Genomic DNA, 13410 nt, shown 5'->3' with positions numbered 1-13410 from the left:
GCATTGGTGGTTCAGTGGTAGAATTCTCGCCTGCCACGCGGGAGGCCCGGGTTCGATTCCCGGCCAATGCAAGAGGTGACTTTTTCTTTCCCCTTAAAAGGACATCTTGAGAATACAATTTCCCTCAGAGTCAGACGTTTTACCTACTTACATTTTCATGACTCGTATATGTTAATCATATTTTGATTAAAATCACCCTTTCAAATAAAAAGGACTAGTAGGTTAGCGACAAACTGTTTTCTTAAAGAAACAGTGAATTTTATTTCTCTGAGGCCATTTGAAATAAGTTTCCTAAACGAATTTTGCAAAATCCTAGTCTCTAAATAAGACAGTCAACCATTTTATTTTTAAAAAGTGCGGAGTTACATGACTCTGTAAAAGTAAGAATTCAAAGCCGCTTCCTTGCGGTTAGCAGAGTGGCGCAGCGGAAGCGTGCTGGGCCCATAACCCAGAGGTCGATGGATCGAAACCATCCTCTGCTAGTATCTTTTATCCTTTACTTTTTCACCACAGTGAGAATGTACAGAATTAAAGCTTTATCAACTTCCTACCGTTTGCTTATAGAAAAGGAAAATAGTTGCCAATCAAAGCGTGCTGCCCTCAAATATTCCCTCAAGTTGAAAACATCGCGTTTTCAATTACCTGGGAGATGGTGGCAGTCTCGGAGCGGCGGTATTAAACCCAGCGGCCAAAGTAGCGTGTCTGTTCGCCACAGTTCGAAGGAGCTTAAGGCTAGCCCCGATTTAGAGTGTCAGAGAAAGTGACTCCCTTTTCCTCCTTGCCGATCATTACCACCAGCTCAGTATGGTGTGCTTTATTCCGTTGGCAGTGTTGGGAAGCTCTTTCAGTAGGACCGGGGTTATTTTATTTCTGCTCCGTGATTTCCACTGTACCTTGAGCCCAGCCTGGTGACACTTGACACGTCTTGGATACTTGTGGTTTGGAATGAATTAAAAGACACACTTTCTGGTGTACCACTCACCAGAATTTAACATTATTCTTCAAAGATTACAGAAATTATAACATGGCATTGATCTATTTATTTTATATCATAACACACTGACTACAGTTTTCTTATATTTAAAGGAGAGGAGGGAGAGGAGGAAGAGAGAAAGAGAGAGAGAGAGAGAGAGAGAGAGAGAGAGAGAGAGAGAGACTCATAAAATGAAAGTATTTTCCAAAATCATTGCGGTCATATTATCCACTCCAGTTCTCAGTTTTCAGCCTCATAGAGATCTGAGCACAAACTCAGTTTATCTAAAACAATTGTAGAGAAAGGAATGATCACTTTCTGTTCTGGGCCTTATTTAAGAAAGAGTTTTTCAGCTTGTTTGTGGATACTCTGATAGCCACTTACAGAATTTGTTTTTTAAGTGATGTATTCAATTCACCTCCTAGTTACTTACTAATTCTCCCTCTCTCTATGGAATTTTCTATTAGCAAGTACGATGGTTAATATTGTCCAGATGACAGTATCGAGAGTCACTGAAGACAGGGGAGGGGGGGGTCCCTGATCATGTCTGTGGGGAGCTATCTAGGTTAGATTCATTGAGATGGGAAGACCCACCTTAAACATGGGTAATGCCATTCTGCAAACTTGGGCCCTGGACCGAGTACAAAGGAGAAGTGCGCTAAACTCCCTGGCTATGTGAACCTCGAGACCAGCACCCCCTCAAGTGTGCCACAATGACTTCTCTGCCCTGATCCCTTAGACCCTTAAGCCAGAGTCAACCTCTCCTCTCTTAAGTTGCTGTGGTGGTGGTCGGGAATTTAATTGGCTCCAGCAATGGGGAAAAGTCACTAATACTGTTATAGAAAGAGTAGGTCCTCGTAATGAGAAATCACTGTGTACGGTTAGAGATGAAGGATGACAGCAAATGCCCAAGCAAGAGATGGCGTAGAACAGAAGATTTCCGTAACTTACGTACACTATAGGTTTATGCGTTCCACCACACTAGCAGGCTTAAATGACATTTTAAGGTCTTGTCCAGGCCACAGTTTGAACAGAGGCAGAAGACTACACATCTGGCCACTTGGGGAGATGGGAGATTTACACAGCCAAGATTGGCCAGAATTATTTCTGAAGTACACCAGTGTCGTTCTCGTCCACACAGTTGTCACCCAGGTCCATCTTGCCCACATTGGAGGATTAGGCTTCTCATAATAAGAGCATGGGGACTTAATGGCAGGCCAGAACTTAATGATTCAGGTTGCAATGCCAGTTAGAGTCTTGTTCTTTGGGGGAATGGGCCTAATGGCCTGTCAATCCTAGTGAACATTTACAACCTAGCGCTGTAAATTTTGCTTACCTCTAACAGACCTAGTTAAGCATACTAATTATTTTGGGGATCAGTGCACTCTTAGCTAAATCCTACGTTGTGTGATTTAATGTCTCCCAAGCAAATCTATTAACCAACCCCTGATAACATTAATTCCATTATGTAACTCAGTTTCTATCTGGAGCCCATTCTGACTTCACAGTCATTTGAGTTCAAGCTTGCCTGCTCTGCCTGCTCCGGCATCCTTGAGGGCTGTGAGAAAGTTCTGATTAAGCCATGGGAAAGAACATTTTGCCCGTGATAGAGAACACATCATCTATTAAGACACAGGCTGTTGAACGCCAGTCAAAGGCACATCCAGTTACAAAGTAAAAACTGCTTGCTGCCAGCAGGATCCACAGGATAGACAATGAGGCTACGATGCTTCTTTCTCTCAAGGACAGTACAGGATGATGTTGTTGTTCTGTGATCTGCTTTTTGCCTGTTATTAATATATATGCTGACTGAGAGATAAACGCAGGGCTGTTTGGCTTGACCAACAGACCTCCCGAACCTATCCTGTGTTTTCTGTCTTCATTTCTCTCAATCTAACACTTCGTTAGCCTCAGCCCCCCCCTCCTGGTACCCTGGCTGACTTTTTGGGAGCAGACTCTGATACCATGACTTTGAGTTCCTTCCACCCCAGCACGGCAAGTATAAAATCAAAAGAGAACAGCTGTATGAAGATACGTTTGAGCCAGTTCATAGGACACAGGGGCACAAGAATCAAGAGTTTAAAGTCGTCCTTGTCTGCATAGCTAGTTCAAGGACAGTTGGCCTACAGGACTCTGTTTCGACAAACAAGACAGAGTCATTTTGAGAGAGCACCTCAAGGAAGCCGTTTTCTTTGTACAGCAAATCCCTTTGCTAAGGCTGAAACACATCTTTTCTCATTCACATTTGTGAGTGAACGCAGCCACCTACCAAGTCTGGAAGAGAGGCCTCAGAAGAAGTACCATACCTGATCACACCTTGCTCTTGAACTTCCAAGAAATACCTGTCTGTATTCTGTTGCTTGTCAGCCCTGCCGTTCTACTAAAGTGTTTTAATAAGATCTTTGCGCATGACTAAGCACTGCACACCATTAAAGGTTCTAAAGCTAGAAAGCATGCCTCTAATTATTTTCAGTTATTTTAACTTGCTTTTGAGTAGTATTTTATTTATTTATTTATTTGATAGCGTTGACCAAACACTCCCTCTATGCTCTCCCTAGTCCCCTCGGTCTTACACCCTCTTGCTCAGTCACACATGAATGACTCCTGTAGTTTCTAGCAAACAAATAGCAACCCTACTGCAACTCATCACAAGAAGGAAGCAGGTCTGAACAAGAAAACTCAAAGTCATGGACTTGTGCTTCTACTTGATGCCACAAGATGGCAGAAAAGAGACATTTCACACACCCTGCCAGACCAGCTCATTCCCTAAATAGCCCCACCTGCCATGCATCAACTGCAGTCTTCCTGTGGAGGGACCGAGGTGGTGAAGCTTATTCTTTCATAGGTGGAGAAAGATCTACAAAACATGATTGACGGGAGAAAGTAGACTACGCGGTAATCGAAACGTTAATGCCATGAGACACCAAAAAAGAAGTTAGGTGTTATTTGGATTAGGCCCTGGGTCGTGCATGGAACTCCCATGAATATTGGGAAGTAACTAACCTACGCAATTCAGCGGAACAGCTGGAGTCCGCTGATTTTCAGTGTAGGTTGACTCTTGTTGCTGGATTCATGACAATGAACACACCCTTGAAGATAGCCTCTCACACATAATTCGTGCTGAATTTACACTTAAAATTAGTTTTCAAGAGCTATTGGGTCCCGCTTTTACTTGGGTACCAGTAACGATTCACCTTTACCTCACTCAGCATTGCTAACCTGCCTCTTTAAATATTTAGGTATGAAGAGTAGACTTGGCCCGGATCCAGAGAGCAGTCCGAGGCCTAATTGAGTAACCGGTACAGTTATAAAAATAATTTACAAAAAAACCCTCACCTTACAACTGTCAAAATAAAGGACAACCCTTGGGCGGTATGCCATTGGACTAAGTGTCCAAATATATTCCTGTCATGGGAAGACAAAGCTTGCCTCGCTAAAGAATCACGCAGGAAATGGGAGACAGAAGGAAATCATGTAACAGCTTTTTCATATGAAATTGTGGTGGCTCTGAAAAGAGCCTTTGGGTTAAGAGCGAGACGGCGCGCTCACTTGGAGCTGGTGTACTTGGTGACGGCCTTGGTGCCCTCGGACACGGCGTGCTTGGCCAGCTCCCCGGGCAGCAGCAGGCGCACGGCCGTCTGGATCTCCCGGGACGTGATGGTCGAGCGCTTGTTGTAATGCGCCAGGCGCGACGCCTCGCCCGCGATGCGCTCGAAGATGTCGTTGACGAACGAGTTCATGATGCCCATGGCCTTGGAAGAGATGCCGGTGTCGGGGTGGACCTGCTTCAGCACCTTGTACACGTACACCGAGTAGCTCTCCTTGCGGCTGCGCTTGCGCTTCTTGCCGTCCTTCTTCTGGGCCTTGGTCACGGCCTTCTTGGAGCCCTTCTTCGGGGCGGGCGCCGACTTTGTTGGCTCAGGCATGTTAACCTACTCAATAACGTCAATTAACAACCGTCACAGACAAGCGAACACTCTCCTTATATAGATTTCCATATGCAAATGAGGAGAAAACTTGGACGCAATCTTATTGGGTTCCTGAAGTTCGTTTTATCCAATCACAATACAGATTTCCAAACCCGTACGTCTATTGGTTAACATGAAAATAGACGTCTGACCAATACTACGGCTTCTTTTTTAGCGCCACTGTGTAAATATAAAGACTGAACTGCTCTTCCAATTGAGCCGGTAAATTATTATACACGTTCACTTCGAAATGTCTGGACGAGGCAAGCAGGGTGGCAAGGCTCGCGCCAAGGCCAAGACCCGCTCCTCCCGGGCCGGCCTGCAGTTCCCCGTGGGCCGCGTGCACCGCCTCCTCCGCAAGGGCAACTACGCGGAGCGGGTGGGCGCCGGCGCCCCGGTGTACCTGGCGGCCGTGCTGGAGTACCTGACGGCCGAGATCCTGGAGCTGGCTGGCAACGCGGCCCGCGACAACAAGAAGACGCGCATCATCCCGCGCCACCTGCAGCTGGCCATCCGCAACGACGAGGAGCTCAACAAGCTGCTGGGCCGCGTGACGATCGCGCAGGGCGGCGTCCTGCCCAACATCCAGGCGGTGCTGCTGCCCAAGAAGACCGAGAGCAGCCACCACAAGGCCAAGGGGAAATAAATCGTTTAAAGCAACCTTTTAGCTATGCCAAAGGCTCTTTTCAGAGCCACTCACTCTTTCTCTAAAAGAGCTGACCATTACGGGAAGAATAATGGCTGTTAAGGCCATTATAAGATTTGTTTTAGTGTTGGCGCACGCCTTTAATCCCAGCACTCGGGAGGCAGAGGCAGGCGGATCTCTGAGTTCGAGGCCAGCCTGGTCTACAAGAGCTAGTTCCAGGACAGCCTCCAAAAGCTACAGCGAAACCCTGTCTCGAATCCCTCTCCCCCCGCAAAACAACTGTTGCCCCACCGTTTGCTCAAATCACTGGTCCTGTATGTTCCTCTACATTAAATCAAAATTTTATTAACTCCTGAGTTTTCTAGAGGTTAAGACAGACACATTGGCCACTGAATGTTCAACTCGACACTTGGAGAACTTCATAACTAATCACTGTACAGTCAGTCCTCACTTGAATGTTGAATCACACGCATGACAAATCAGCCGCCATTTGCTAACATCAAAACCAACTAAAAATTAATTTGGTGATACCACTGTTAAGCACACTTCCACTCCCGCCTTCTTTGCTCTGTGAACATTAAAATTCACGAATTGCAGGGCCCAAATTGCTAACCACTTAAAACCCCTTTTAAAAGTCACTACCTGATACGTTACCTTTTCATATAATCTGAAACAGAAAGAAGGCTGTAAAATAAACACTTTAAGAATAATTGATTTCCACTAATGGCCGGTCGGGTTGTTTTTTAGCGGAAATTCCACACTTGCTCAAAAAAAAAAAAACCACAAATCATGCAGAAAACCAAAGAAGTCAACAGCCAATTAAATTGTTCCTGCAGCCATTTGGACCAATCAGAATCCGCTCTTCCGTATAAATTTTGGTCGCGCGCCTTCCAGGCTCAGAGTTTTGTGAACTTAGGCCTGTAGTAATGGCTCGCACAAAGCAGACCGCTCGCAAGTCCACCGGCGGCAAGGCCCCGCGCAAGCAGCTGGCCACCAAGGCCGCCCGCAAGAGCGCCCCGGCCACCGGCGGCGTGAAGAAGCCCCACCGCTACCGGCCCGGCACCGTGGCGCTGCGCGAGATCCGGCGCTACCAGAAGTCGACCGAGCTGCTGATCCGCAAGCTGCCGTTCCAGCGTCTGGTGCGCGAGATCGCGCAGGACTTCAAGACCGACCTGCGCTTCCAGAGCTCGGCCGTCATGGCTCTGCAGGAGGCCTGCGAGGCCTACCTGGTGGGTCTGTTTGAGGACACCAACCTGTGCGCCATCCACGCCAAGCGCGTCACCATCATGCCCAAGGACATCCAGCTGGCCCGCCGCATCCGCGGGGAGAGGGCTTAAGTTGGTCTCCGCAGTGTTTTTTCAAAGGCTCTTTTCAGAGCCACCCATATTTGCACGGAAGGAGCTGTTGGCTTTTGTTTGAGCCTTGTCATTTTGGAATCTCCCCTTAGGAAAACACTAGCTCACTTGTAGTTTATTGCTGCCTGGTTTGTTTTGCTGAGGCACCTATTTAATAGGTGCCAGGGTTTGTTTTTAAACTCCCCAAGTGAATAGTATCTTACCCTCTTTAGCGAGCTGCTCCAGAAAAACCACATGTGTTAAAAGGTTACTTAGAGGGTTGGCTTTAGTTCCTAAGTGTATTTGGTGAGTTTCTATCCTGACTTAGCAGCCGTTTAAGCTAGAGTCCAAAGCCATCTTTTTAAATATATGTAAAGCTTAAGTTTCGATAACAATCAGCCGCAACACCATCCCTCTTCCCGATTACAAATTCATAGTGTCCGCTTTACCTGCTAGAATTAGCAAGTAGTGACAAACGTGCTCAAAAAGTGAATCTTTACATGTCTGCACGACTTGTGTACCTGATGCTCTCAGGCCAGAACAGAGCATTGGGTCCCCTGCAACTAGAGTTCCAGAGGGTTGTGAGTGAAGGGGTTAAACTCTCCCACTCAACGGAGTTTAGGTGTCAGTTCTCTGAGAAAGGGTAAACAGGTGTCTCCCACCAAGACATTTACCCGCGATATTCTTACTCTCAGGGACAAGAGAAAACACAGGCCTAACTCAGGTCAGCCTCACAATATCTCAAGGGCAAGTCCTGCAGCCTCCCTGAATCAAAGTCTGAACTTGCCCAAACTTGTGCAAATATGTCCAAAAATGATAAGACAGTCTCAGCCAATTAAAAGTATACTAATGTACCTGCTGTTTGCTTAACCAATTATACGTGAGATAAAGTAACTTCTTGAAACTTTTAAGGAACTTACGTGGTCCTCTTGGGGTCATCGTCATTTTGTATAGGTCAACGACCTGCATATTAATTAATCAAGAAATAAACACTCTTTGGTTTTACATACTGTTTGAGTCTGGGGTATCCTTTAGCTTTTCCTCACACCCTTATTTACCTGAGCCATCATGTGGTCTTGGGAATCTGAGGTCTTTCTGGAGGAGGTACAAGCCATCTCTCCAGTCCCATGAAGGGAATTTGTGGTTTGTATACTCCTGGAACTGTGTTCAGAATTCTCGGATAAATGGATGAGTGTGCAGAGAAACAGCAAGAAAACCAGATAGAAGATGCCAAATTCATGATCAGCCAGAGTACTTAAACCAGCTTCCTGTGGCCCGTGAGGGCCGTCCTTGAGTTTCAGTATCCATGTATCTTTCTAACATTCATTTTCCTTTTCCACAAGCATTCAGCTTCTCCTGGCCAAGTGACCTATATAACATTCCTGTCTCAACTTGTCAGTGAGCTCATTGGGAAAAAAAGCACTGTGCAAGAGAGGAGTTCTGGTCCCTAGCGATCCTGTGCTGCCTGTAACTCCAGTGCAAGGGAGGGGGAGGCAGAGATAAATTGATTAATTTAACCGCTGACTCCATCAGCTCTGGATCAGATTAGGAGACCTCAACTGAAGATCACAGGAAGTGATCAAGCCAATGTCAACCCCTGGCCACACACCTGCATTCCATGCACACACATTACCATTCACACTAAAAACAAAAACACAATACACACAACACACTACACACAAACGCAGAATAAAAATTTAAAGATAATATAAATATGCAATAAATAATATAAATATATAATAATATAAAAATTTAAATATAATAATAGCAGCATATGCTTCATATTGGCATCAGTCCCTAAAGCAAACTAAAGTCCCTCTCCAAGAAAGTGGCCCCTGGAAAGAAGATGAATATTTTGGAAGGAAGGCCAGTGGCACCACTGCAGATGCAGTTTGTCTTTGGACCCAGGCTGAGCCTCTTGTCGACTGGACAGTAAGCAGAACACTCTTTCCTTTTAGAGCAGCACTATGCTCTATTACGGACTCTAGACAGCCTCACACAAGATTTTTTTTTCAGGTTTGCACTGATCAATACTCAGTATACATCTCACAGTTTTAGCTTTTCAGTTAGAATTCCATGGAATGTTCTTTCAGGGGCAGTGATAAGATATGCCTACCTGTACATTTTATTCTGTTTCTGACAGTATTCCACGTAGTGGCTATCACAATAGTGTGGTCAGGTCATCCTCGAAAGAAACGTTAAAAACTCGAGCACACCTCATCTCCCATATAAGAATGTAGTTTTGCTTTAGTAATGGCATATAAAAGTGAATACCAGGTGGCACATACTTTTGGCATGTCCTAGTGGGTAGACATTAATGTTATTTATCAAGACAAGGACCCGTAAAGAATTGAATTGTTGAATAATAGATCTAGGATATGTGTTTAGCTTTATTTTTGTTTTTTGTTTTCCTAGAAGAGATCGTGGAGTTAGAGGAAAGGTCACACAGAGGAGTTAAGTCTCCCACAGACATAAAGATGTGGAATTCAGTAGGATAGTAAACATATTTAAAATCGAAGAAGAGGGATATCCCTGGGAACTTTTGCCTTATTGTCAATGTCAAACTTCCTAATTGGCTTGTTCCTCTCAGGCATGAATCTGTGCTTACGGGCATTCTTTGCTGGATCCCCATTGTCTCCCTCAATAATCATCTCCTTTAGCCTCCCAAGCAGATGTTACCATCCGTAGATTTTTATTCTTTGAAAGCACCATGCTCCTGTTCCCTAAGTCTGCACACTTCTTCACCCTTCTTATGATGTTCACTCACTTCTGGGTTTCTCCTCCCTAGATTGTTTCTGTAGCTCAGACACTAACCTACGGTGTCTAAGGGTGAGGTGATTCAAGGAGGTAAAATAACAGTCATTATGCTTGAGCTTCTTAAGACAACATAACTATTACATGATATAAATATAAATTTCCTTTTCCTTATCCAGATTTCCCATATGCTCATATAGGCTGCATCAAGGCTATTTGACCCCACTGTTCTCCAAATAGCCTTTGGCTTTCCAGAAGAAATTAAATTTCCTGAAAACAGGTTGTCTGCTTATTAGTATTAGTACTTCTGGGGTTGGGATGACAACATTCAATATCATCATTATTACTGTAGTCTCATTTAGGAACCATCCCTGCCCCCCCCCCCCTCTCTCTCTCTCTCTCTCTCTCTCTCTCTGTGTGTGTGTGTGTGTGTGTGTAACTGTTCAGTATATAACACATAACTCATTTGATTATGGCAAATGAATTTTTGTTTTTGAGATGGGGTCTCACTGTATAGCCCAGGCTGGCCTGGAATTCACAGAGATCTGCCTGTCTGCCTCCTGAACACTGGGTTTAGAGATGTGAACACCCCGGCAAAGCAATGTTCCTAACAGTTTATGACATGAGCCAGTAACGTAAGACAGCAAGGTACAGCGGTTAACTGCAAATATTCATAACAGGAAAATGAAGCTAGAAACATTTTATTTTCTAAGCTTTTGTTAATTTATAGAACCACCACAAACAGCAATCCTATTTCCTCAGCCCTGGGCTTCTTCTAACTCAGCTGTCCCAATGCCTCAAACAGCAACAGTTATTTAAAGGTAAGAACCACCCATACCTGGCTTGTGAAATTTAATTTCGGTGTTACAGCAGCAGAATCATGTATATGGATACTGGATCACTATAGAAAATTTAAGTTGTGTTCTCCATGTTAATAGATGGTCAACCTCTCCCTACGTGAAACTCCAGCTCCGTTTTATTTCCAAGCTGAGTCATAAACAGAGGTGATCAAAGACTAAGTCAAAATCAGCTAAGCTAATACTGCTTACTTTCTTTCAAAATATGTATCTATTCTTAGTTACAACTATTATATGGGTGGGACGTGCACATGTGAAAGCCAGAAGACAAACTTGTGAGGATTGATTCTGTCTGCTTCCATGTGGGCTCACAGGATTGAACTCAACTATTAGGATATCCTGGCTCTGGACTAGGTCACTAACGGAATTTTATTCATACAGACCCGAAAATTGCAGAAAACTTGTTTCTTAGATGTGATGCTCCAGGAACAAAGCAGTAAAACACAAAAGGGCTGCAGCAACTTTCTGCAGAGTTCCACGTTGCAGGAACTCTAGACTGGAAACACGCGGAAACCTAAACAGTGCTCCATTTGGAATAGCTTGTAGCCCAAAAAAATTTTAGCAAGGTACTTGTCATGTAAGCCTATAATCTGAACTTGAACAGAACTGAGGTAGAGCCAAGTTGTCCGTCGAGTTCCAGACAACTTCAATAACTCAACCGAACAAAATTTAAAGAATTATCTTCTAACTGTTCTAATGCATTAAGCACAGATCCAAGCGTCACTCTTTTTTTGAGTAGAGAATGGGGCTCTTAAAAGAGCCTTTGTTTCTAAGAGCTTTCCGAAAACTATACCGTTCACTTGGCCTTGTGGTGGCTGCTCTCGGTCTTCTTGGGCAGCAGCACCGCCTGGATGTTGGGCAGGACGCCGCCCTGCGCGATCGTCACGCGGCCCAGCAGCTTGTTGAGCTCCTCGTCGTTGCGGATGGCCAGCTGCAGGTGGCGCGGGATGATGCGCGTCTTCTTGTTGTCGCGGGCCGCGTTGCCAGCCAGCTCCAGGATCTCGGCCGTCAGGTACTCCAGCACGGCCGCCAGGTACACCGGGGCGCCGGCGCCCACCCGCTCCGCGTAGTTGCCCTTGCGGAGGAGGCGGTGCACGCGGCCAAGGGGAACTGCAGGCCGGCGCGGGAGGAGCGGGTCTTGGCCTTGGCGCGAGCCTTGCCACCCTGCTTGCCTCGTCCAGACATTTCGAAGTGAACGTGTATAATAATTTACCGGCTCAATTGGAAGAGCAGTTCAGTCTTTATATTTACACAGTGGCGCTAAAAAAGAAGCCGTGGTATTGGTCAGACGTCTCTTTTCATGTTAACCAATAGACGTACGGGTTTGGAAATCTGTATTGTGATTGGATAAAACGAACTTCAGGAACCCAATAAGATTGCGTCCAAGTTTTCACCTCATTTGCATATGGAAATCTATATAAGGAGAGTGTTCGCGTCTCTGTGACGGTTGTCAATTGACGTTATTGAGTAGGTTAACATGCCTGAGCCAACAAAGTCCGCGCCCGCCCCGAAGAAGGGCTCCAAGAAGGCCGTGACCAAGGCGCAGAAGAAGGACGGCAAGAAGCGCAAGCGCAGCCGCAAGGAGAGCTACTCGGTGTACGTGTACAAGGTGCTGAAGCAGGTCCACCCCGACACCGGCATCTCTTCCAAGGCCATGGGCATCATGAACTCGTTCGTCAACGACATCTTCGAGCGCATCGCGGGCGAGGCGTCGCGCCTGGCGCATTACAACAAGCGCTCGACCATCACGTCCCGGGAGATCCAGACGGCCGTGCGCCTGCTGCTGCCCGGGGAGCTGGCCAAGCACGCCGTGTCCGAGGGCACCAAGGCCGTCACCAAGTACACCAGCTCCAAGTGAGCGCTCTGACTCCAACCCCAAAGGCTCTTTTCAGAGCCACCCACAACTTCGTATGAAATAGCTGTTACATGACACCCTTTCTCCTCCCCTATTTCCTGTATAGCTCTTTGGTGAGGCAAGCTTCGCTTCCCAATGCCAGTAGCAATATGTGTTTATTCTGGAAGGGCTTGTACACCATAAGTTCTATATATTTTTTTTATAAATATTTATGAATACAATATTCTGTCCGTGTGTATAGATCTCATCACAGATGGTTGTGAGCCACCATGTGGTTGCCGGGAATTGGACTCGGGACCTTTGAAAGAGCAGCCAATGCTCTTAACCACTGAGCCATCTCTCCAGCCCCATAAGTTCTATATTTTTAAAGACTGGTTCACATCACACTGCTATATGTTTAGTATTGGAACTCAAAATATCCCACATGCCCTCCAGACACCAGCTGAGTATCTTGTCCCCAACTAGGCATTTTCAGTGTCCCCTTGAGCTTTTTCAGTCGTAATTTGGTCCCATATTTAACAGTTTTGACGTCACAATTGTTTTGTGTAAGTTTGCCCTTGTTCTTGTTGCACCATAACGTGGCCACCCCTCACTTCTGGATTTCACTTTGTATTCTGGGCACAAGGTCTCCTTGATTTCACCCTAACCTGAATTTGCCTCAAAATTTGCATCTTTGGGCCTTAACTTTTTGGGTAGCTGGGGTTATAGGCCTGTACAACCAAGTGTGGTTTTACATGGCCCCGATTTTTTTCTATCGGGCTGCCTGGTAACCTGAGGTCAGTTGTTGATTTTAAAAACTGTCTTCTGTTGACTTTTAACTATGTATATAAGAATTTATTAGTGTGATGTTTCAAAAAGGAATTTAAAGGAGAAAATCTCAATGAGTCTTAATGTGATTTACCTTTTTATATAGTTTTGGCATTCTGCTTACAAAGAATTTTTGTTTCTTAATCATAAAATACTAGGTAAAGTAAAGGTTCATTTAACTATAATAATAATAGAAATCTCAAGAAAAGGAAAGTT

The 13410-nt window shown here is 45.3% G+C and overlaps 4 protein-coding genes, 2 non-coding genes and 1 pseudogene across 6 annotated transcripts; 5 read left to right on the top strand and 2 right to left on the bottom strand.

Annotated features, from left to right (window-relative positions):
- Nucleotides 1-71, top strand: Trnag-gcc (transfer RNA glycine (anticodon GCC)). The gene has a single exon. It is a non-coding gene; the product is annotated as a tRNA-Gly (tRNA).
- Nucleotides 72-410: 339 nt separating this feature from the next.
- On the top strand, nt 411-482 carry Trnam-cau (transfer RNA methionine (anticodon CAU)). Its single transcript has one exon. It is a non-coding gene; the product is annotated as a tRNA-Met (tRNA).
- Nucleotides 483-4517: 4035 nt separating this feature from the next.
- On the bottom strand, nt 4518-4902 carry LOC142848294 (histone H2B type 1-M). The gene has a single exon (XM_075970108.1). It carries the CDS (start codon nt 4897-4899, stop codon nt 4519-4521), a length of 381 nt encoding a protein of 126 aa, XP_075826223.1. The 5' UTR covers nt 4900-4902; the 3' UTR covers nt 4518.
- Nucleotides 4903-5168: 266 nt separating this feature from the next.
- LOC142848283 (histone H2A type 1-E-like) lies at nt 5169-5603 on the top strand. The gene has a single exon (XM_075970098.1). It carries the CDS (start codon nt 5192-5194, stop codon nt 5585-5587), a length of 396 nt encoding a protein of 131 aa, XP_075826213.1. The 5' UTR covers nt 5169-5191; the 3' UTR covers nt 5588-5603.
- A 901-nt stretch (nt 5604-6504) lies between these two features.
- On the top strand, nt 6505-6964 carry LOC142848279 (histone H3.1). The gene has a single exon (XM_075970094.1). It carries the CDS (start codon nt 6514-6516, stop codon nt 6922-6924), a length of 411 nt encoding a protein of 136 aa, XP_075826209.1. The 5' UTR covers nt 6505-6513; the 3' UTR covers nt 6925-6964.
- A 4308-nt stretch (nt 6965-11272) lies between these two features.
- On the bottom strand, nt 11273-11730 carry LOC142848289 (histone H2A type 1-E-like; annotated as a pseudogene).
- A 264-nt stretch (nt 11731-11994) lies between these two features.
- LOC142848291 (histone H2B type 1-M) lies at nt 11995-12410 on the top strand. Its single transcript, XM_075970104.1, has one exon. The coding sequence runs from the start codon at nt 12010-12012 to the stop codon at nt 12388-12390; it is 381 nt and encodes a 126-aa protein (XP_075826219.1). The 5' UTR covers nt 11995-12009; the 3' UTR covers nt 12391-12410.
- Nucleotides 12411-13410: the final 1000 nt, after the last annotated feature.

Source organism: Microtus pennsylvanicus, chromosome 4 (assembly GCF_037038515.1).
Source record: "Microtus pennsylvanicus isolate mMicPen1 chromosome 4, mMicPen1.hap1, whole genome shotgun sequence".
Taxonomy (NCBI): Eukaryota; Metazoa; Chordata; class Mammalia; order Rodentia; family Cricetidae; genus Microtus; species Microtus pennsylvanicus.
The sequence above is the reverse complement of the archived record's forward strand: the minus strand, read 5'-3'. Positions and strand labels throughout refer to the sequence as shown.